The 24,212-nt window shown below is 46.1% G+C and overlaps 1 protein-coding gene across 1 annotated transcript in view; it reads left to right on the top strand.

Moving 5' to 3' along the window:
• Positions 1-24,212, top strand: part of CRB1 (crumbs cell polarity complex component 1) — an 878,642-nt gene that overhangs the window by 410,239 nt on the left and 444,191 nt on the right. Inside the window, exon 4 of the mRNA XM_078644026.1 lies at positions 16,142-16,281. Coding sequence (XP_078500152.1) covers positions 16,142-16,281 — 140 coding nt within the window. The remainder of the gene's footprint in view (positions 1-16,141; positions 16,282-24,212) is intronic.

The raw sequence follows: 24,212 nt of genomic DNA, 5'->3' as shown, positions 1-24,212 counted from the left end.
AGACCCTACTAAATGCAGAATATTGTTAGATGTTACTACTAAACAGGCACACACAAATGCAGTTATCTAGCAAGCACTAGGCCATGATTTCAATGGTGCTGCAGGTGCAGAGCTACCAGGCCCAAAAGTTGTCAGAACTCCTCTTAACACCAAATATTGGTATATTTAACTACTAAATAAGCAGTCACAAGTGCAGTTACCTTGCAGGCACAAGGGTCATGATTTTAGTGGTTCAGCAGGTGCAGTGGCACGGGGCCCAGAGCTCTAGGAACCTCTCTAAATGCCAAATATTGCTATAGTTTACTGCAAACAGGCAGTTACAAATGCTGTTATCTAGTAGGCACTAGGGGGATGATTTGAATGGTGCAGTAGGTGCTGTGGCATCGAGCCCAAAAGTTGTCAGAGAGATCCTCTAAACACATAATATTGCTGTAACATCAATTAATGCTATTGGAAGGGCGGGATTTTGATCGATACCTTATCACTATTGATCTAAACCCCGATCTGGTCGACTGAACCTTTGTTGCCTGTCTTTGAGGAAGAAAGTGCCTCTCTCCCCAAGTTAGTTCACCCAATAAAGGACCCCGCTCCAAAAGATCACAAACAACTTCTAGCTTTCAAAAGTTTATTGTAAAGATATGATAAGCTGCAAATACAGGCATCTCAGAATGAGATTCACGAGATACACAGGTCCAACTACATACATGTGCTCTCTGAAAGCCCTCAGACGAGCAACGGAAATTACTAACACAAGTTCTAAGAATAATAAAGCTATCAGCATTGACGCATATCTCTCCTTCATTTAAGTTGGAGGAAAACACACAGGTTAGGCTGTCCCTACCCTGCTCTAGATGGTATCCCTACTTAACCAAATCCCAACCTAACAAAGGTGTCAGCAGTGAATGACCCCCAAGGGAAGTCACTCACTCTAAGTCTCTTGGTGAAAACCTATAGTTCTCCAGTCATGACCCCTCTCTGCCTACCCATCCGCTCTCTAAAGGGTCCTCAGGTATCTGCTCTAACTCCACCCAGGGGTGCTGTCCCTAATACAAAACAGTCAACAACATTTGAGACGCCCCTCATGAGACGCCCCTCACGTGGTGTAGCTTCTGGCTTTTTCCATGCTGCTTTGTATTGGGCCTCATACGTTGGAGTTGACCTTGCTTCTCAGACTCTTCTCCGGCCCGCTGATACCCCTTAAAACATTCCGGAACCCTCCTCCATGTCTGGGCCGTCTACTGAACAGACCTCTATTCATATTATTTATAATCGGATCCTCCCTTTCTCTTGCAGACAGACATCTGCAGCCAAGAACCCAACTCTCATAGACTTCCAAAAAGGTTTGCAACATTTCTCGGCCCAGACATGTACGTGTAAATCAATGTTAAAACATTTCAGGCCTACAGCATTTCTCATAATAATTATAGCATTCAACTTCTTCATTAATTAAAGCATGTTAATACTCTTATTCTATTATTCAGTAAACACATCTATAAATCATGGCCCATTAATGCAATAGCCAAAACATTATTTCAATCTATGTCGTGAAAGAAACACCTTCCCCTTCCCTTCTAGCTCTGGCCCTGAGGCCTACCACATTCTGCGTTTAACCACATGCCATCTTACATTTTAGCAGCTACACGACATGGATTCAGGAATAATCACATCTAATAAAATCATATAGTGTCACACATTTCTGTATTAGTTCCACTTCTACTTAAATCTCTACATTAGCTATACATTCAGAATATAATTGCAGATACTACTAGCACTCATGGCATTTCTCCTCATGATTTGTGCTTACTACAGGTAAGTGTGATGCACTCATACATTTAGGTCAGTTTGCGCTCTCTCAGTTCCCCCCTTTGATGACCTCTCGGGGTCATCACTAACATTTAAACTGCAGTTATTGCTGGCATAACTTGTCTCTGCGCTTCCAGAGCCCTCAGACTCCTGTACTGATTATCTTGTATGGCAGCCAATCTCTGCAGCTGCTCTCTTTGGGCCCTTTCTGACCTTCTTGCTCTGTACCATTTGAATACCCTCACCAATCCCCACAATATAATCCCACAGATCAATATTATGATGATAGGTTTTAGTATATACCACACAAAGCTTTTGCCTAAGGTGGAGATCCACCCTCCAACTTCACTCATTCCGTGGCCCACCTTTTCCCAGACATTTTCTCTACTCAAGTCTTCGATCTCCTTGTGAATATCAGTTATGTTCCTAATAACTTTCTCAAGGGGCTTCGAATTGTCTGGAATGTAAGTACAACATTCCTGGACCTTCAAAGCCTTACAGACTCCGCCCTCTTTTGCTAGTAGGACATCTAACGCAAGACGGTTCTGAAGAACCATAGCCCTTATCGATTGCATCTCTCCTTCTACCAGCATTAAGGACTGAGCAGTGCTGGCAGACAACCTGTCGACGACTGTTGCCAGTCGTCTAATTTTAACATCATTAAGGATTACTCCCAAAAGAGGGAACATAGCTCCAAAGACATCTCCAACCATTTCTGCATCTCCTATATCTCTCCTTCCCCTCGATGATGTCTTGCCCTCGATGATCACTAAGTCTTGTGCATGATATATTTTGGGGAAGACAATTGCTAGGTAACATGATCCATACCAGTTGTCAGGTAGTCTCACGTAGGCATTTCTTCCACATACAAAATACACATTTGGAATCACTTGCATTCCCTTCAGGAAATCTTTAGTATAGTACTCTATATTGAAAGCATGTTCACAGTCGACTTCTCCCACGTATACATTTTCATAATACGTTTTGGCTCGGTGAAGACATAGCTTTCCTCTCTGCGTCTTATCTAAAGCTATTGGACCACTACTACCCTTTCTCTTGTGTGCCTTCTCTTCCTCGGTCCAATCTGTTTTCCATTGTCCTGATTTTTTCAAAATCTTTTGTCTCCTGTAACGATCATCCACCTGCCCTATGAACTTCTTCTCGACTTCTGACACCTTGCATGTCAGGTTATTTCTACGGGCATGTGAAGTATCTAAGGTAATCCAAGGAATGAAGAACTTAGCCAATCTGTCTTCACTCTTCCAGTAGTCCCATTTGTTCATCTGCTTATAATTTGGGACTTCTGGCAACACTGAATCATAGTTGGAGAAATAGTATTCAAAACTATCTCTCTCATAAAATATACTAAGCAATAAGCTACATGTAATGCCATATGTCAGCGGGAGGTGATGATATCTAATGCCTTCATCTACAGACGCCGGCAACTGCATGCAGACGAAACAGTCCTTAACCTCCATGGCATCCACGTATTCATATAAGAGTTTGGCATAAGCATTTGACCTAAAGTCTCCTTGGGACTCATCTACGTGTAACCTGCGGGCTTCTGCAGCTAATAACGCTTTCTTTTGAGTGTTTTCCCTTTTCTCACCAGCAACAGTGGGTGTAAGCGTTTCTACAGATTTCACATCAGTTACCTTCGCCTCTTCCTCATGTCCCTTTACATAAGAAATTGTTACCACTAAAGCTATTAATATTATCACTCCTACTATTAGTGTACCTATTATACATTTAGCTCTGCGGTTCTGGGTGCCGGCTTCCATTTCGTCAGACAATATGGCTCTCTCTTATCTTAGCAAAAAGTTCTTTTCTTCTCGTTCCTTTACAGTCTCTTTTTAATCCTTTTGTCTTTAGAATCCACACAACTGGAAGCTGACAACCTTCTTCGCAAAAGTCCTTTAACAGTTCAATAAAGACAACCCTAGCCCTTCTCCATCAACTCAAGGGAAGTTCCCTAATATTCTCTGCTTCCTGGGCGCTAGGTAATCTTCTTTTTCTGCTCGCTTTATTTACAAAGTCCTTTAAGCATCTACTATCAGGTTTGTACCTGCAGCTTCGATAGCAAAGTTCAGTATTTCCAAACGAAGATTGTGCTCTTCATGGGCTGTTATCGTTGTACCAAAGTCGGGGAATTGCAATTCTGAAAGAAACATGTGTTTTAACTTGCTGAGGCGGGGAGGTCTGGGGAGCATGAATGTTAGTGACCCTTCTTGTTCGACTCCGGGTACCAACAGTCGTATTTCCACGGTGACGATGGGCTCAGAACTGGACACCACCACCGCTCGAATCCTCCCTGTCTCCTGTTTCAAAGACATTTGTCGCCAGATATGTCCACTCAGGTGTGGAGTATCTTCTGTTAGGCACACGCACTCTTCTTGACCTTCTTCGGTCCGGTGCTTCAGCGCCCTGAGCACCTTCTTCCGGGTCTGAGTCTTCTGATATCGGAGGGAGGGTTATCTCTGGAGTTGACCTCAGGCTAGAGCTCCTTCTTTGCGGCCAATTAGCTTCTCCACGTGCCCTTCTACTCCTTCTCCTTCTTGTCTGCTCTCGCTCTCTGTCAGACCTGTCAGTGTCTGACTCGTACTCCCAGCTACTTTCTCCTTCTGTAGCGTCGTCTGTTTCGCTGTTGTACTGACCGTCCTCAGCTTGGTCAGACTCGTTCCCTGCTTCCGCTGGCACCTCTACAGCTTGGCTAGCCCCCTCTATGGCTTCTCGGTCCTCTGCTGGACGTCTATCCGAGAGAGGAGCTGTTTCTTCCCGAGGTGCTGGAACCCTTCGCGTATGTGATGCGTGGATCCAATTGGGCAGGCCTCCCACCTTCACAGCCGTATTCGCGATCAGGATGATCTGGAAGGGCCCACGCCAACGAACATCCAAGCAGCTTCTTCTCACATGTTTTTTCACCAGGACCCAGTCCCCAGGGTACAGGTCATGGCACGGGCCCTGGCACGATGGAACCTCGGCAGCCTGCACCTGAAGGGACACAGAACGAATGGCGTCAGACAGCCCCTTACAATAGTCCAGGATCATATCATCTGTGATATTTAACAGTGCAGTAGTTGGGACAGATGGCAGCCTCATTGCTCTCCCCATTAACACCTCATGTGGTGACAACCCCGTTCTTCTGTCTGGGGTACTACGAAGGCTCATGAGGACCAATGGCAGAGCGTCAGGCCAACTCAGGGTCGTTGAGGAGCACACCTTTGCAATTCGGGCTTTGATCGTGCCATTGATCTGCTCCACAATTCCTGAGGCTTCTGGTCGGTAACTACAATGCAACTTCTGATCGATATTCAGAGCTGCACAAATCATCTTCACAAGCTCGCTGTTGAAATGCGTTCCCCTATCTGATTCCAAAGAGGCCGGCACCCCGAAGCGCGGAATGAGTTCCCTAAGCAGTAACTTGGCCACTGTGAGGGTGTCGCACCTACGTGTAGGGTATGCCTCAACCCATCTGGAGAACACACAAACAACCACCAGGACATAGCGGAGGCGGTTGTACCTCGGCATTTCAATGAAATCTATCTGCATTCGATTGAATGGACCTCCAGACCTTCCTATGTGACTCAGTGCAACTGGTGTTCTTTTCCCTACGTTCAGCTGCTGACAGGTCACACAACGCTGGCACACTGCTTCTGCTGCTATTCTAAACTTAGGATTGTACCAAGTCTGTCTAAACACTCTCAGCATAGCGTCTCTCCCTAGGTGTACGGGACCATGTATGTGTCTGGCCATTGGGCTCACCATCTCATTGGGCAACACTGCTCTGCCGTCTGCTGAGACCCAAAAATGGGACTCACCCATTACACATCCTGCCTTTTCCCATGTTTCTTTTTCAAAATCAGGAGCATTTTCTTGCATGTTTGCCAGTTCATCCCAAGTATCAACAGTTTCCAATATCATGGCTAATTCAGTCCTTACATTTATTCCACCCACTTCCACCTCTGTGAAAGAGTACCCTTGTTCTGCGCAATACCGCGCGACTTCGTCGGCATATCTATTGCCTTTCGAGACGAAGTCCTCATTTCTGGTATGTGCGGTGCACTTTACAACTGCGATACCTGCTGGACATTGCAACGCCTCTAACAACAGGCGCACAAACTCTCCATTGCGAATGGGAGAGCCTGAAGAGGTCATGAACCCTCTTTGAGACCATAACTGCCCGTAATCATGAACCACCCCATAACCATATTGGCTGTCGGTGTATATGGTGACTCGAATTTGATTGCTTGCCAAGCAAGCACGTGTCAAGGCAATAATCTCGGCTACCTGAGCGGAGTGTACTCCTTCCAGGCACCCAGCTTCCACAACTCCAGTAATTGTACAAACAGCGTAAGCTGCTCTCAACTGCCCAACTTCGTCTCTTACACATGAGCCATCGACAAAGAAAATTTCATCTGGGTCAGTCAGTGGCTCATCTACGATGTCGGGTCTGGGTTTGGTGCATAGTTCAGTCACATCGAGGCAGTCATGGTCTGTACATTCATCATCATCCTCGATATCATTTGGGAGTGGCATCAAGGTGGCAGGGTTCAAAACAGAGCATCTCTTGAGGGTCACATTCTCTGCAGCAAGAATAACTTGCTCATAGCGCGTGAGCCTGCTGTTGGTCAGATGCTGTGTTTTGGTCCTGGTCATCAACAGTTCAACAGAATGGGGCACGCATACCTCTAACGGGTGCCCCATGACGATATTTTCACATCTCTCAATGCTGACACCCGTTGCAGCAACGGATTTGAGACATCCGGGCAACGCTGCGGCTACTGGGTCTAAAGTAGCCGAGAAATAAGCAACTGGTCTACGGGCATTCCCATGGATTTGGACTAACACAGACAACGCGCAACCTTCTCTCTCACAACAGTAAAGAAAAAATGGTTTATTGTAATCAGGCATTCCCAATGCCGGAGCACGACACAGGTCCTCTCGCAGCTGTAGGAATGCCATCAAACAGTCTTTGTCCCATGGTACCGGATCGCTCACCTCCTTGTGCGTCAGTTTTTGCAAGGGCTTTGCTTTCAGTGAAAAGTTCGCGATCCACTGTCGGCAATAACCCACCATCCCTAGGAACATCCTGACCTCTCTCTGTGTCTTAGGCGCATTCATTTTCATGATCGCCTCTATCCTGTCTGGTGACACCTTTCGTTTGCCTTTCTCTATTCTGTGTCCCAAGTACTGCACTTCTGTCAGGCAGTACTGCAACTTTCCCGGGGACACCTTGTGCCCATTGGCAGCTAGGTGATTTAACAAAGCAATGGAGTCCTCCCTGCAAGCTTCTTCTGTTTCTGACGCCACGAGGAGGTCGTCTATGTACTGGACCAGAACTGACTTCTGGGGCAGCACTAGACTTTCAAGATTTTTCTTCAAAAGCTGGTTAAAGATCGATGGGCTCTCTGTATACCCCTGAGGAATACGACACCATGTTAGGACGCGATTTTCCAGCTTAAATGCGAAAAGAAAATGGCTTTCTTCGTCCAGAGGGATCGAAAAGAAAGCCTGACAAAGATCAATCACAGTGAACCACTCAGCTTGGAATGGAATCTGAAACAGTATCACTGATGGATTCGGTACCACTGGACAACACGAAACGACTATGTTATTAATCTTTCGAAGGTCCTGTACTATCCGGAATTTCCCATTTGGTTTCTGCAGACCCATAATCGGGGAGTTGCATGGACTACCCACGATTTCTTTCAGTATTCCCTGTTTAATCATGGACTCGATCACGGGTTTTATGCCTGCAATCGTTTCTGGAGTCAATTTATATTGGGGTGTTCTTGGGAACTCAGCATGCGGTTTCACTACAATTTTCACTGGGTCCACCCCTTTGACCAATCCAATCTCTTCCCCAGTGAAGTCCCATACTTCTGGTGCCACTGTCTCTCTCAAGTCCCAGGGGAGCTCATCTACTGTCAAAGTAGGGTACAGCTCCACGCATATTCTTGAGTTTGCAACTTTGAAGTCTGCGTCATCATCATTGGTCAATACCTCCACTCCCTGAGGTGTACAGTATATTGTACAATTCAATTTACACAACAGGTCTCTACCTAGCAGACACACAGGACTTGAATCGCAAACCACAAACTGGTGCTCATCGCTGTACTTCCCTATTTTCACCTGTACTGGTTCTGTCAATTGGCTGGTTATTCTCCTGTTTGCGACCCCCACCACTTGTATGGTCTCTCCAGACATGGGCAGGTCTGGAACTGCAGCTGATCTGATCGTGGACCTAGTGGCTCCTGTGTCCACCAGAAAGGTCGTGGGGCACCCTGCTACTTCTGCTTCGACATAGGGTCCCCTCTGGTCCACCTCCAAGGCTGCCCCGAGGGTGCAGTCTTCTCTTTCCACTCTCTGTCCGGTTAATGGGTCCACATAATAGCACTCTTCTCCTTCTACAAACAGGGGCATCTGTCTATAGGTCTTACCCATAGTCCCTACCCGGGGAGGTTGCGGGAACTGGGCTCGGGGAGGAGCCCCCCCCCCTTTGAGCACCTTTCCCTGGTATGGCGTCACCCCTCTTGTAGGCGCGCTCTGGACCTCTTCCTCCTCTATCTCTTGCTCTCCTATCTCTACATTGTAGGGACACTCGCGTTTCCAATGCCCCACCTCGTTACACTGGTGGCACCTAGTCGTTTTCTTCAAGGCAGCTATGTCTAATCTGGGTCTAAAGGTGGAACTCTCCTCATTGCCCTTGTTCTGACTGTACTGCTTCTTTCCTCCTGTACCTATTCCTTGCTGCTGTTGCTGCTGTCCCCCCTTTCCTGCTGCCTGCATCTGTACCACCATCAACTTTTCTTTTAGTTTCTTAGCCTTGGAGTCTATCTCATCACAGCAGTACCTGGCATACCTCAGTATTTCGTCTAGGGGTTTACTTTGCCAACAAATCGAGTGTTGCTGAATCATTAAACTAATATCCGGTCTCAGTCCCAGGACGAACTTGGACACGAATTGCCCTATGTCTTTTGGATCCATTACATCCAGGCCGCTATACTGTTTAAACGCCTTCAGCAATCTCTCGTAATATTCGTGGACGGTCTCTTTGGGTTCCTGTCTGGTTCGGTCTATTCTGACCCAATCTATGTCTTGCATTGGCACTTTCTCTTTCAGCCAAGTCATCACTCTCTCGAATTTTGCCATCACAATCTCGGACGGCCCATTAGTCTTAGCATCTCTCTCCGGCTCCGTTGTGGGCCACTCAGCGCTAACCTTGCATGCTGTCCACAGATCTCCTGGTACTACAATGTCGAACAGCGTGTTCAGATCTATCCATAGGACCTTTGAGATTTTTACAAATCTCTCGACTTGCTTGTACCACTCCACTGGGTTTTCCCGCAATTTGGGGAAGGAGGTGGTAAAAGCAGCTAAATCTCCCCTACTCCAAGGGACATGCACATAGTTCCCATTGGCGACTTCACGCAAAGGGTATGCTTCTATTCCCTGCAGCCTTCCTGGTGTCGTCCCAAGCGTGCTTCTCCTGGCGGTCCCTTTCTTGGACCACCTCTCTTCCCACTTATCTAGTGCCCTCCATGTCCTTATTCCAGTGATCAGTTCCCTTATGTGCGTTTTCAGCCCAATCGTTCTCCTCTCATCTAGGTCTCGATCTGTGTAATGTAGCCTGTGGTTACCCTGTAATGCTTTGGTTCTTGACAGGTCCACCATATATTTGCCTGCTAGTTCGACTAACTTCTCATGGATTGCTCTCGCTTTTCGAGTGATGTCCTTTGCCATATACAGTATTTCATCCTGCTCATACATTTCCATTCTTTCTAAAGGCAGGGTACCATCTACCATGTCATCCAGGTCTGACCTTAAGCTGGCGACATCGAGTCTCTTAGCTTTTATCTCAGCTCGCAATATGTCTTTCGAAGGGGGCTCACTGGTCTCCCTACCATCCCAACTCCGAGCTCTACGTTTGGGCTCGGGAGAGTTAATGAGTGCTCTCCCTTGCTCCCATCTCTCCAGGTCCCATGCTCGGCCATCCGATCTTGGAAGGTGATGGAACACGGGCCTGTTACCCCCACTCTTGCTCTGCCCACTCTCTTCTTCTTCTCTCCTTTCACCGTACGCCTCTCTGTTATTTTCCCTCTGGTCGCTACTCTCCCTTTGCCTAGTATCGCTCAGTATCCGATACGATCCTTCCTGGTTCCCCATATTCCCTGGGCTGCGCTTATTTCCGTCATCACAGGGACTATGGTGCGACCTCTCACAACTCCCATTCTGTTCTCGGGTGCCGGGCACACAGTGTGGACACTTAAAGCTGTTTCTGTACTCTTGCGCTCTCCTCTCCCCTTCACTGAGTATTGGGCGCGCCACCCCTCCACTCCCGGGGCCCCCGTTTTCCAGGTCTGTTCTATCTCCACTCCGGGCCCAATGGGTGACTCCCCTACTATCTCTCTCTCTACAGTCCCACTCCGGGCTGCTCTCCCCAGCCCCGCAGTGAGTCCGAGCTCTGCTGTCCTGACTTTCCCTTTCAGCTTCTGCAGCTATGATGCTCTTGTGAGCCTCCACTGCCTCATCCCACTTCTTCATGTACTCATTTAGCTCTTGAAAGGATTTTCGTCCGGTTCCCCTCAGATCCGCTGGCCATCTAGGGCCCCCAGGGTCCCCTCCTGGATCCCCTGCTGTGTGCATCGGGGTGCTCCACTCTCTGGGTATCGGCATCTGACTTGGGGAATTAATCGTATCGTTCCTCCTTGCCGTCCCTGCTCTTTCTCTGTCCTTCCGTACCCGTTCTTCCCCTCTTGCTCTCTCTTGGTCATATATCGATATTATAGGACCTATGGTAACAGGTACCTGTAGTGCATCTGGTAATGCGTAGGATGTGGCGCTCTCCGTTTCCGGCGCTCTTTGTACCACAAACCTCCCGACTACCTGTTGCACCTGACTAGGCTGGGACAGCTCTTTCTTTGCCTCAGGATCCCACTCTGAACTGGGAAGCGGTCCATGCTCTCCTGCATTGCCCCCCTTTTCTCTTTCACTATGCTCGACCTCCCCCCCTGCTCTATTATACGGGGGTGGCCTGTCTGTCAATAATCTGTTTATCAGGCTGTCCTCTGTTTCGCTCTCATCATCTTCTTCTAGGGGGCTTTTATTACCGGGCACCTCTAACACTGGGTACAGTTTATTTACTTCCATGTTATGCACTCTCCATCTTTTAGCATCCGCATCCCACCTGGCATCCTGCACTGCCCTTACCGATCGTTTCACCCTTTCTTGTCGTCTGTTCATATTCTTTTCATGCGCTGCCCTAATCCATGCATCAAGGGCTTCAAACTGGGTCGGTCTAGGCAAGGGTCTCATTGAGGTCATGACTGATTTTAATCGATGTAACACCTCTAATCTGAACGTCCCGTACTTCGGGAACGTCAGTTCCTCATTTCCTTCCGTAATCTTACTCCACTCTGATATCCAAAGGATCGTATGCAACCCAACATTCACTGCCATGTAACGAGCTGGCGTACCCTCCGGCGGGGCTTCTTCCCCTTCATACGATCCCCGCTTCTCTTTTTTAAACACCGCTCTCAGCCATTTAAAACATTTCATAATTATGCGCACAATATCCAGCCTCGCTACTCTGTTTACTTCCTGATGACAATCCACCAATCCTGTCGCGGCTTTGCTAACTTGGCCTATCGCAGCGCGGTCTTTCTCCGGTCGGCCAATCACAGAGCGACACTTTCTGACGTCTTTGCTAGCTGGCCTATCACAGCGCGGTCTTTCTCCGGTCAGCCAATCACTGCGCGACACTTCCTGACGTCACTTTTCTCCGCTTCGCAGCAGCACCCCTCCTTTCTCAACTCGTCTCCCGGTCATGCATGCGTCCCATTCATACACCGAAAAATGACTACTTCCGACCAAGCGGTCACTTCCCTCGACTGTACGTCCACAGTCTATATGTAATTGTCAACACAACTGACGAAATGTCTATCGTCTCTCTGATAGGTTGCTTACACACACAGTAACCTCCGACCAGCGTCCGTTACTCACGCACTCACTCTTACGTTCCCCCTATCTCGGTCTTTCGGGTGATCAATGGTACCTCATGACCCCCTTCACACTATTTGACAATTACTCTGGGTGTCCGATACACCCGAACCACTTAAGCTCTCCTTGAACTTAAGATTTCCACCGGTTGCGCGCGCTCACAACCTGTTCCACAGTCACTCTACAGACATTCAACTCCGCCAGACATTACAACATAGATACAATACAAAAACACCGCAATCTAACACGCATGACCCTTTATACTCACTCTCGACCGATACTGCTGCTTTTTCTGTCTCACGTCATCCGGATCTTCTTCAGCGGGCGGTTCTTCCGATCATCGATTTCTAGGGGCCTTGGGGTAAGCTAACCTGGCCTAGGTCACCGTCCTCAAGAAGGCAACCATCCTCTATAGCTACCAACTTGAAGGGCGGGATTTTGATCGATACCTTATCACTATTGATCTAAACCCCGATCTGGTCGACTGAACCTTTGTTGCCTGTCTTTGAGGAAGAAAGTGCCTCTCTCCCCAAGTTAGTTCACCCAATAAAGGACCCCGCTCCAAAAGATCACAAACAACTTCTAGCTTTCAAAAGTTTATTGTAAAGATATGATAAGCTGCAAATACAGGCATCTCAGAATGAGATTCACGAGATACACAGGTCCAACTACATACATGTGCTCTCTGAAAGCCCTCAGACGAGCAACGGAAATTACTAACACAAGTTCTAAGAATAATAAAGCTATCAGCATTGACGCATATCTCTCCTTCATTTAAGTTGGAGGAAAACACACAGGTTAGGCTGTCCCTACCCTGCTCTAGATGGTATCCCTACTTAACCAAATCCCAACCTAACAAAGGTGTCAGCAGTGAATGACCCCCAAGGGAAGTCACTCACTCTAAGTCTCTTGGTGAAAACCTATAGTTCTCCAGTCATGACCCCTCTCTGCCTACCCATCCGCTCTCTAAAGGGTCCTCAGGTATCTGCTCTAACTCCACCCAGGGGTGCTGTCCCTAATACAAAACAGTCAACAACATTTGAGACGCCCCTCATGAGACGCCCCTCACGTGGTGTAGCTTCTGGCTTTTTCCATGCTGCTTTGTATTGGGCCTCATACGTTGGAGTTGACCTTGCTTCTCAGACTCTTCTCCGGCCCGCTGATACCCCTTAAAACATTCCGGAACCCTCCTCCATGTCTGGGCCGTCTACTGAACAGACCTCTATTCATATTATTTATAATCGGATCCTCCCTTTCTCTTGCAGACAGACATCTGCAGCCAAGAACCCAACTCTCATAGACTTCCAAAAAGGTTTGCAACATTTCTCGGCCCAGACATGTACGTGTAAATCAATGTTAAAACATTTCAGGCCTACAGCATTTCTCATAATAATTATAGCATTCAACTTCTTCATTAATTAAAGCATGTTAATACTCTTATTCTATTATTCAGTAAACACATCTATAAATCATGGCCCATTAATGCAATAGCCAAAACATTATTTCAATCTATGTCGTGAAAGAAACACCTTCCCCTTCCCTTCTAGCTCTGGCCCTGAGGCCTACCACATTCTGCGTTTAACCACATGCCATCTTACATTTTAGCAGCTACACGACATGGATTCAGGAATAATCACATCTAATAAAATCATATAGTGTCACACATTTCTGTATTAGTTCCACTTCTACTTAAATCTCTACATTAGCTATACATTCAGAATATAATTGCAGATACTACTAGCACTCATGGCATTTCTCCTCATGATTTGTGCTTACTACAGGTAAGTGTGATGCACTCATACATTTAGGTCAGTTTGCGCTCTCTCACTATTATTCCCCTCTCATTTCGTTTTCAAAATGTTGCTATTAATTACCTGCACTTTACCACTAGTATCAGCACAATATAATGCCTTTTTGTATATAAACAAATCATAGCACTTTAACATGCTTTCTGTAACTTATATTGTACAACTACAACAAAAACAGCTCAATATTAATCACATAGGCGAAATGTAAAATGTTTGTTTATGAAGCAATCTTTTATTTTTATTTTTTTAAATGCATGCCTTTTTCCCTAAAGGAACATGGTATACGTTTAAAAAGAAAAATGAAACTCTGTAGTTTAATTTTTTAAGAGCAGGAAGTGGTCTTAAAAATTAATTCTTAACATTCTCAAAGGGGAACGGGTTCCTTTACGAATGGGTTATCACCAGTTTTAAACTGCTGGTAAAGTATTACTGTTTTGCAACTGGAATTTGGCTGCAAAACATTAACACATACCATGTTTCATTACGTCACTGCCAGAACCGGTGACAAAATAATGAAGAAGACCCACAGTTACTCCATCGAGCACAGAAGTGATAAGTTTATGAGCTTCAGTTTGACTTCAAAGTAATTCAAGAAGGAATAACAAGTTAAGGAACGGATTGCCTTTCAGTGAAGCTTGACTCTGAAAATCAACATCACTCTTTTGAAGACCGTGGTCATAGTGTTCTAAACTTTTTAGGTCTGCGTTTTAGAGTGCAAAATTGATTTGAAATGGAGATGAGTGATTGCTCGTGGTTGTGACTACTGCAAGCTGATCCAAACTGAATTCTGCTAGTGTACAGATATCTGGGGCATGCTGACACGTTGGAATGCGGAGCTTCATTCAAGTCCTCTCTAGTTTTTGAAATGTTGTGCATAGGGAGGTTCAGAGGCGATGCCACCTCTTCAAAGAGTTGTTAGAAGACGAGATTTACCTTAGTCAATGCCATCTTCTGGCAGAAAAGTTGCAGATCAGACCCACGTTTGAGCAGCCATGGCTAGCCAAAAAGAAGCTGAACAAAGTTCACTTTGCATAAACTGAGCTGTGTCCCAATTTACAAGGCCGAATATTGAAGAACTCGTCCTCTGGGAAGGCAGCAAGCAGGCGGTAGGTTTCAAATAGATGTTCTTTGAGAATGCATTTGGTTAAGTCTTAAAAAGAAAGAATGTGCAAAGATTCACTGTAGAACAGAGCTTCTAGGACTTTCTATGACTGTGGTTGTGAAGCACTGAAGTACTAAAACCATTCCTTATATGCATTGGATCCAGAAATAGGAAAAAGTACAAGCATTGCTGTGAGAAATCGGGTTGTTCATTGAGTGGGGTATTAACCTTGCTCAAACAGCAGCCACAATCTCTGTCAGGGTGAACCACTAACCAGTGCTTAACCCTCTGGCAGCTTGGAAGAAAGCAGTCAGGCTTAACCTAGAGGCAATGTGTAAAGTATTTATGCAGCACACAAGCAGTAATAAAGATGAAAGATGCAAGAAAAAACCCACACCAATTTAGAAAAATAGAGTACCTTTTAATAAATGATTTGACACCAAGACGACAAAAATCCAATTAGTGGAACCAGAGTTAGGAATTTTTGAAGTTTAAAGTGAAAACTAGCACCTAAAATATCAAAGCTCCAACCGTGGACATCTAGTCATGTAAGAGCAAGTCAAAGTCAAAAAATATTGCCGAACGGGTACAAAAGGTGGATTGGGCCTTGTTGGTGCTTACCTTCAAACCTAGAAGAAATTTCAGCAAAAACATTGTCTAAGAAGGTAAAGTTCAGCGGGACATGGCTCATGGTGGTGTCCGAGGAGGATGCCTTGTCGTCCGGGCACGGCTGGACGAAGTTGCAGTGAAGATTTCTACATTCGGACTTAGTATCTTTTTTGGTTTTTGGAAGTTGAAAATCTCCAGCAGGACGAAGCTGGAGGTAGTAGACAACGAGCGTTCCATGAGGCCGGATAGCCCTTTGGTAAAAGGACCGTTGAACAGGATTTGATGCTGCGGAGAAGAGCAGGATTTTAAGTCGGGGCACACACAAACTAATATTACTTTAAACCCCAATTCCATTAGCAACAGGCAGTCTAGAAAATACAATGTCATTAACTGAGCTGTCCATTGGCACACCAGGGTGGGGAAATGTAATAATATTGCTGGACAACCATAAATGCACAAGTTTGGAGGTACTCAAAAAACATTTGAGGCACAAAAGAAAGTTAGCAAATGCACTTACCCATTATACTTTACCATTCGGAAATTTACAATTTTAATATTTCTGAATGTATTATGGTGTATGTATATGTGTACTCCTTGAAAGCTAGAATTCCTTTTGAAATCCATACAATTTTGAAATTTGCTCCAAAAAAAGAGTTAACTTTACCAAAGACCATTTGCAATTTGTTTGTGATTCAAAAAGGTAATTGTTGTGTGGTATAGGGTTGTGATTGAAACGTGTTCACTGGCCTAAAGTATTTATGAGTAATTGTTATTTTACTATGACACTTAATATATGTTTATTTGTTTATTTTTGTTCCAGGTACAGTTGCGACTGTTTAAATACAGGATTCATGGGTTTGCACTGTGAGACATTAATACCACTGTGTTGGTCACATCCATGTTACAATAATGGAACCTGTCACGACACCAATGGGAACTACACATGCGATTGCCTTCCAGGTATGCTTTCAGCATGTACAAAAATGATGATATTTAAACTAATTACTGCTACTTCCTCCATTAGCGCCCCGCCTCACCCCCTTGTTTCAATACTTTCCTTTCCCTTACCATTTACCTCTAAATCTAAGCCTCTCCTCTACTTCCCTCACCTCCCCTCCCCTCTCGCTTCTCTACCCTCCTGATGAAATGCACCAGTGTTGTGGTGGTAACAGAAGAAGGGGGTTTAAACATTCTGACAGAAGTGATGATCAGCAACCTGGCTTCTTCAAATGTAGTGCACCCTTAAGTTCCTGTGCAACTAAATAACAGGAGTGTTACCTTTTTGCATGTCTGCACCACATGACAACGTCTCTAAACACCATTAATGTACATTTAGATTGTTCAGTGGCGTAGCTAGACCTACTGCCACCCAGGCCTGCCCCTAACTTTGCTGCCCGGTAAGAGCAGGGGGTGTGCGTCAGGTAACAGATGACTTGTTCCGGGGGTGGGAGGGGTGGCGAGGGTTGCGGCTGATGGCCGACTAGATCGCAGGGGCGGGGGGATGGTGGTAGTCCATAGATATGACGTGCTCACCTCTGCTGCCCCAAAAAAGAGTGCCGCCCAGGGACGACCGCCCCCCCCCACCCCAGCTACGCCACTGAGTTTGATTCTTCTAGTGTCTCCCCTCTGCCTAAGAAAATTGGCCGAATGGCCGAGTAGTTCCCACTAATAGTTCTGCCGCATAAAAACTCGGTCACAGATAATACCACACTTCACGTTAGATGTACACAATTGGAATTTAGTTAATTGAATAAATGTTAACCAGTTACAGCTGTCCAGCTGGGCCATGATTCACTAGAAGATATACATTTCGGTTCATAAGCCTCCAATCCATGACCCCCCATCTGTGTAGGGGATTTTTGAAGGGGAGTAGATTTTTCCCTAAATAATTTTTTTATGTGAATCAATATCTCAGGGCAGCATGCAGCCTTGTATTGTTTTTAATTATTTCTCTTTATCCATCTCAATTTTCTCAGATGTTAGAGCTGACAGTGCTCTCTGCAGTGTATCTGCATGACAGGATGGCCCTTCACTACTATGATTAAACCAGGAGGGGACTTTTTACACTCTCATTTTCTTAACAAGCTCAACATCCGAATGAAATTCGCACCAGTATGACTTTATATACCTTTGCCAGCTGGGGCTATTTGAACCATTTTAAACAAGCATTGTCAAAGCCAACACGTCTGGCATTCCATCTGGCTTTGTCAAGGCTTGTTTTGTCATACTTGTTGCAAAGTTTTATCATCATGTAAGCTGCTGGGCACTTGCCAATTAAAATACAATATTAGTTAATAGAAAAATATTTTTGGGGGTCTCCGAAAGCCCCTACTGCCAGAGTAGCCTCTGACACCATAGGGAACTACTTTGAGTGTGGATGTGTTTGTGAAAAGGAAAAAAAAACGTCATTCTCAGTGAAGTAAGGCAATAGCTGAAGTAGGCTGACTCTTTGCCCATGCTTTATGGTGTGGTGGATAGAAATAAAAGGTGACTGGCACAATAAAGGACCAATGGATGAAGAGGGATAGCTGAAAGTCCATTAAAGTAAGTATAATATAAATATCATTTTAGTAAAATCAAAACATCTTGACTAGTGCCAGGCCTGACAATCAGTCACTCATGATCTGGTAAAGATTCTTTTATCATTTACCAAACCTCCTTCCCAATTTTACTGTGGCCCAGCGAAGGTCGTCATGCGTCTTCCAATTCTTCAAGTGTTAAGTTCCTGCACCATGGGTGGAGACTTGTACCACAGGACAGGAGACCCCCTGAAATTTTCATCCCTTTACATCATGTTTCCTATTAACCTGTGGGAGAAAGGAGATTACTAAGTTTCCTACATATATTGAACGGGACTAGGCGCCCCTATATGCATTACCATATTTTCCCTCTGTGTCACATGGCAGTCTGCTTTATTGTAGAACAGATGGAAGGCTATCTTTACCAGGGGCACGATAGTTTAGAATGTACTTATCCATTGGCTTTTACCTAGTGCAATATCTAAATGATGTTGTTTTTAGGCCCTTCCTGATTCTGCATAAGGTTCTGTGGTTCACTGTCCCCTTGATAGAGCTCTTGGGCTCGTTCACCCATTCGACCTACCCGCTGGGAGGCCTTATCACCAAGTGTTTTCATTAGAACAGTAATGCTTATATGGATCTTAGTAATTTACCTAAAATCCTAAAATATTAGGGTTTCCTTCTCACATCAGTGACTTGGCAATGTAGCTTTGTTGCTCTACCTATTCAGGTGTGACAGCAACATTCTCGTGCCCATTCCATGTTAACCATGGGCGACTCAAAGATAGTCCTTTAAGGGAAGACCTACTCTAGAGTAGTTTCTCTGCAGGAAGGCCTTCTCAGGAGAACTGTCCAGACAAGTCCTGCACATTCTGCTTCTCTCACTACCAGATTCAAGCGACTCTCTTTCCACTAGCCTCAACATTCTCCTGTGACATCACAGGCGCTACAGCTTGTCTGGCTATAATCACATAGTCAACTCAGACAAATTGACACTTACAAAGCATGTAAGAGCGGTTTAAGAGTACTCGTGTAGCACGCTGACATGTAAGAGTACATAAAAGAGTACTGCTACACTATTCTATTACGCAGCGGCGGCCCCTCTGCTAAGGTGGGGGAGTGCCGCCCCCTGATCTTTGAGCAGTGGAAACATTTTTTAAATGATAATAACACTATGTTATTATCATTCTATTTGTCCCTTGTCAGGCAGGTTTACGGGGCGGGCTATGCTGCCATCACAGCCAGCAGGGGCAGAGTGGTTGGGGCACTTAAGTGCGCATGAGAGTATGGTTGGCCGTCTTGGGCTGGCCAAACAGTCATGTGTTCTTTGCATGTTGTCCAACAGGTGTATTACATACAAAGGCTAAAAATCCCCGTCTGAGCACCGAACCACAGCGCTCAGACCAATCACAGCACTGCTGTCATGGTGACACAGCAGCTTCGTAATTGGCTTTGAGGAGCTAGTGTGTGTTTCCTGCTTCAAGCAGGAGCAGAAGAGGCAAAATGGCGGCCATTAGGAAGGGAAGTAGCTGTACTACTTGGTGGCAGCCGCCACTGCTATTATGTACTCTCACATGCCTGTATAAATTGGCCCAAAAACATCTAGAATGGGAATTCAAGAGCAATATTCAGGACATAGTCACATACATTTAGTATGAATAGAAAGGGCTGTGCCCTCTTTGCATTTTTCTAATAAGAAGTTTGTTCTATTGCAGGCCAAGATTAGAGCAAAACATGTTAGTTTCATTCTCTATCAGGCAAGCAGTAAAATGGCTGGAAAAAAATATTTTGCAATAGTGCAAAGCTTTACAGTCAGGTCCCAAGCATTTATAGAAAACAGGTATCGGAAAAGAAAACACAACAATGTTTTTCAAGGTTTGAGAGTAGTAACTGCAGGGCAATTAGAAGAAAGTACGGTCTAATGTTGCTCATGCTGGGTAAAATATAATTGGCCCAGATTCACTGAGCAAAATGCTAAGAGGCTGTTGATTCACCTTTGCTATGAAGTGGGAAGTTCTAGGAAAAGCCCTTTGAGTTTGTTATGGCTGAAACATATGTTAGTAATTTATTCTCAAGGACCCAAAATGCAAATCCTGCAGCCGGCCATTCTGTCAGCACCAGCAAGAGCGGCCTTGAGTACAATCGTTTGGGCTTACCTGAGTCAAAGGGGAATCCATGATTTACTGGGAAGACAACTCTTCCCCACGAGATGTAAGCACAGCAAAAACATGTGATTTCATTTATCATGCTGAGCAAAGTTAAACTATTTTTATATATATATTTTTCGGCTGAGCTTCTCAAAGGTGAGCTTAAAAAAGACTCAACCAGTGTATGTTAACAATCCTTTGACTGAATTGACTCGTTGTTAACTTTTTTTCCCCTCTGCACCGTTCACACGTTTCTTTACATTTGCCTAATGTTACAGCGTTTTGTGAAATCTTGATTGGTGTTGCCACTTTTTTAACCTGTCTGGCCATTATGAGTCTAGATTCCGAAAGAAACTTAAGACTTGAAGTCAACATTTCTGGTTTTATGCATTACTGCGCACTATTGTTCACTAACCACGAGCACTGCGCCGTCTGGAGCACCTACTTTTTTGTCCTTTGTTGTATTTCTTATATCGTTGTGGGGGGTGCGTGCGTGCGTGTGTGTGTTTTTGCACAGGCTCCACTTCCCTGTCTGAGCACCGAACCACAACTTCTGACCAATCACGGCACTGCTGTGCGTCGTAATTGGCTTAGGGGAGCTTGTGTGTGCTCTCTGCTTCACACAGGAGCAGAAGAGGCTGGAGGTGAGGCAAGGTGGCGGCCAGCAGGAAGGGAAGTAGCTTTCAATTTATTTTTCTACCCCCCACCGCTTCACCTGTACTACTTGGTGGCAGCCATATATACATATATGAGCATCTGTTCCTGTATTGCGTTTGCAATAAGCTCCAGAACCCACCACGACGCTTGGAGAAGACAGCGGCAGGGGATATTTTATCCTCTATTCGGGTAACCAGGTTCCTGTGTTCACCCCCGCTAAGGATTCTAAGCAGAAGGGTAGCAGCGGACAAGAAGGGAGACTCGAGGGGGCATGGAGTTGTTGCATCTGGCTTACCTCCCATCGGATTCTTTCAGCTGTGCCTCCCACGGACACTCTCGCTGGTAATGTCACCCCATTTGATATGTATCCAGTCCCGCTATGCTGAACATTGGGGCATTATGGGACATGCAGTTCCACTACATGGGGCTGCATTCGGATACGGACTACATTGAGGGGGCGGAGCATAGAGGACAAAACAACAGAGTGGAAGGACTGTATTTACCACGCAGCGCTAGGAGCAGTTGGAGAGGGGCGCTGAGGAAGGCTAATAACGCCGAAATGCATCCGCCTGAGCCATCTGCTTAATAAAGTGCTCCTGATTGTCTCCCTTGGGTCACGGCCTTTTTCTTTGGAGGAGGTTATGTTTCAGACATTCATGCGCGTACGCCAGTGCGCATTCACGTGTACCCCCGTTGCATCAAGTTGGTCTGGACTATCTGGCAAGCTCGTCTGAGCATCTGTTCCTGTATTGCGTTTGCAATAAGCTCCAGAACCCACCACGACGCTTGGAGAAGACAGCGGCAGGGGATATTTTATCCTCTATTCGGGTAACCAGGTTCCTGTGTTCACCCCCGCTAAGGATTCTAAGCAGAAGGGTAGCAGCGGACAAGAAGGGAGACTCGAGGGGGCATGGAGTTGTTGCATCTGGCTTACCTCCCATCGGATTCTTTCAGCTGTGCCTCCCACGGACACTCTCGCTGGTAATGTCACCCCATTTGATATGTATCCAGTCCCGCTATGCTGAACATTGGGGCATTATGGGACATGCAGTTCCACTACATGGGGCTGCATTCGGATACGGACTACATTGAGGGGGCGGAGCATAGAGGACAAAACAACAGAGTGGAAGGACTGTATTTACCACGCAGCGCTAGGAGCAGTTGGAGAGGGGCGCTGAGGAAGGCTAATAACGCCGAAATGCATCCGCCTGAGCCATCTGCTTAATAAAGTGCTCCTGATTGTCTCCCTTGGGTCACGGCCTTTTTCTTTGGAGGAGGTTATGTTTCATATATATATATATATATATATATATATATATATATATATATATATATATATATATATATATATATATACACACACACACACACAAACACACACACACACACACATACATGTATTGTATGTATATATAGATATATTTACAACCATAAAACAACTGGTTTTCGTAATAATCAACCATATAACTTTCTTATCGTTGGCTACGAAGTGGAGGCTTAGAACTTCCCCCAAGAGAACCACTGCTCAGTATATTTTATATTTTTTGGAACTTGCCCTTCTTGCAGGGTCATCCCCAAAATTTTTGCTCCCCCCTCCCCTATTTTCATGAACCCTTGGCTTGGAAATAGGACTCTGCACACTTTACCACTGCTGATCAGTGCTAAAGTGCATATGCTCCCTGGGTAAATTGATATTGTGATTGGATATACATGATTGGCATATTTGTATCACCATGAAGTCCCTAGTAAAGCGCACTGGGTGTGCCAGGGCTGGTGATGACAATTGCTACTAGTGGGCCTGCAGCACTAATTGTGCCACCCACATGTGTAGCCCTAAAATGGTGTCTCAGGCCTGCCACCACAGTGCCTGCGTGCAGTCTGTGAACTGCCATGTCCTTCTGGTCAGTGTCCCCACTGACCAGGCCTAACCCTTCCCCTTCTGTGCACATTGGTCACCCCTATGGAAGGCCCAAGGTACCCCCTTGGGCAGGGTGCAGTGTATGTGAAAGGTAGAACATGTACTTGTGCAGGTGACATGCTCTGGTAGTGAATTACAGCCATTTTCGTTTTTCACTGCTGCAAGGCTATCTTGCTCCATAGGCTATCATGGGGGATGCTGGCTACAGTGGCTACCAGCATATCTTCCCATAGGAATAAGATAGGACATAAGAGTCTAGTATCCCTGAACTCAGAATTTAATAACACATCTTTTCGGAAAGGTTGTTTTTTAATCCTGTGTTTGAGAACATCACTTTTAGAAAGTTGCTGTTCACTTGTCTGACCTTCCTGTGTTCCTTGGCCTGTTTGTATATTGACTGTCTGGTTTAAGAGTGACAGGGGCTGGGGATTCCCCAGGAGGCTGGCTGAGTCAGTCCTAGGCTGAATGACTGCATTTGCAACTTGAATGGTGGGAGGAGATAGCACCTGGGCCTGAATAGGGCTGTGCCTCCCTTTTACAATGCTGGCTCCACCTCCTGCTGGGCAGCTAACGACCCTGCCCCTCACTCTGAAAGGAAAGGAGAAGCCAGGAAAACAAAGTGCTCAAGGAACACCCAGAACTGGTTCAGACCGGGCTCAGAGCCCTCCTGCACAAAGGGAACAAATACTTTTAGGGGTATAAGTACAGGACCCCTGATTACAGAAAATTAGATCGTCCTGGAATTAAGGAGGAACCTCTGCCAAGGAGAAAGCTGAAATTGAAGAAGGAAGATTCTCCAGCTGTTGCTCTGCTGGATTGCCCTGCTGTTGCTTTGCTGCCAAGGAGAGGGGAAGGACTTTGCTTTGTGCTGTGTCCCCTTGCTTGAGGGAATCTCCAAGGGCCTGAGAAGAGCTGGCTCCCTGTTTTTGAAGTCCCAGGAACAAAAGGACTTCACCCTCAGCTTCCCAGGAGCTCTACTGAGAGATTTCTGTCCTTCTTGGAGTGTGTGGCCCATGTGTGGTGCACCTGGAAGTTGTACCTGTGCTGGGAAGCTGGAAACTAAGCTTTAAAGACTTTGCTACAGAAAAGTTGTCGCATCGCTCGCTGTGGAGCGCATCCCCGACAGTGCGAGGAAATTCCCACCTCTACGAAGGCCGAGATCGTCGCAGCACCTGTTGCCGCTGCCAGAGCCGTCGCATCCTTTGTTTGCGGGACGCACCAGACCAGTGCGGGAAGACTACCATCGCTGCGAGTGTCGTCGCAGAGCCTGTCGTCGCTGGGTGAGATCGCCGCACCGCTTGCTTGCGGACCGCATCACGTCCCTGTGAACATCGTCGCAGAGCCACCGCATCGAGGAGCTGCGAGAGAGAGATCGCCGCTGGATCGCACATCGTCGTCCCGGAGATCGTCGCAGCCCCTACGAGATTGTCGCATCGTGCCTTTGCGAGAACAAACTTCCTACGGAACCTACGCACCAGAATCCCTACAAGTGGCCTTCCTCCCCATACAGACCGGATTCGTCGCAACACGCCCGCTGCTGCAGCGGGGTTCTCGCATCGCCTCCCCAAGGTCTCAGGAGCAACGCATCACTTGTTTTCCACTGCACCAGCTTCTGCTTTTGGAACTTTGTCGCAACTAAAGGTACTGTTG

This window comes from Lissotriton helveticus, chromosome 1_1 (assembly GCF_964261635.1).
Source record: "Lissotriton helveticus chromosome 1_1, aLisHel1.1, whole genome shotgun sequence".
NCBI lineage: Eukaryota > Metazoa > Chordata > Amphibia > Caudata > Salamandridae > Lissotriton > Lissotriton helveticus.
This window is presented reverse-complemented; position numbering and strand designations above follow the sequence as displayed.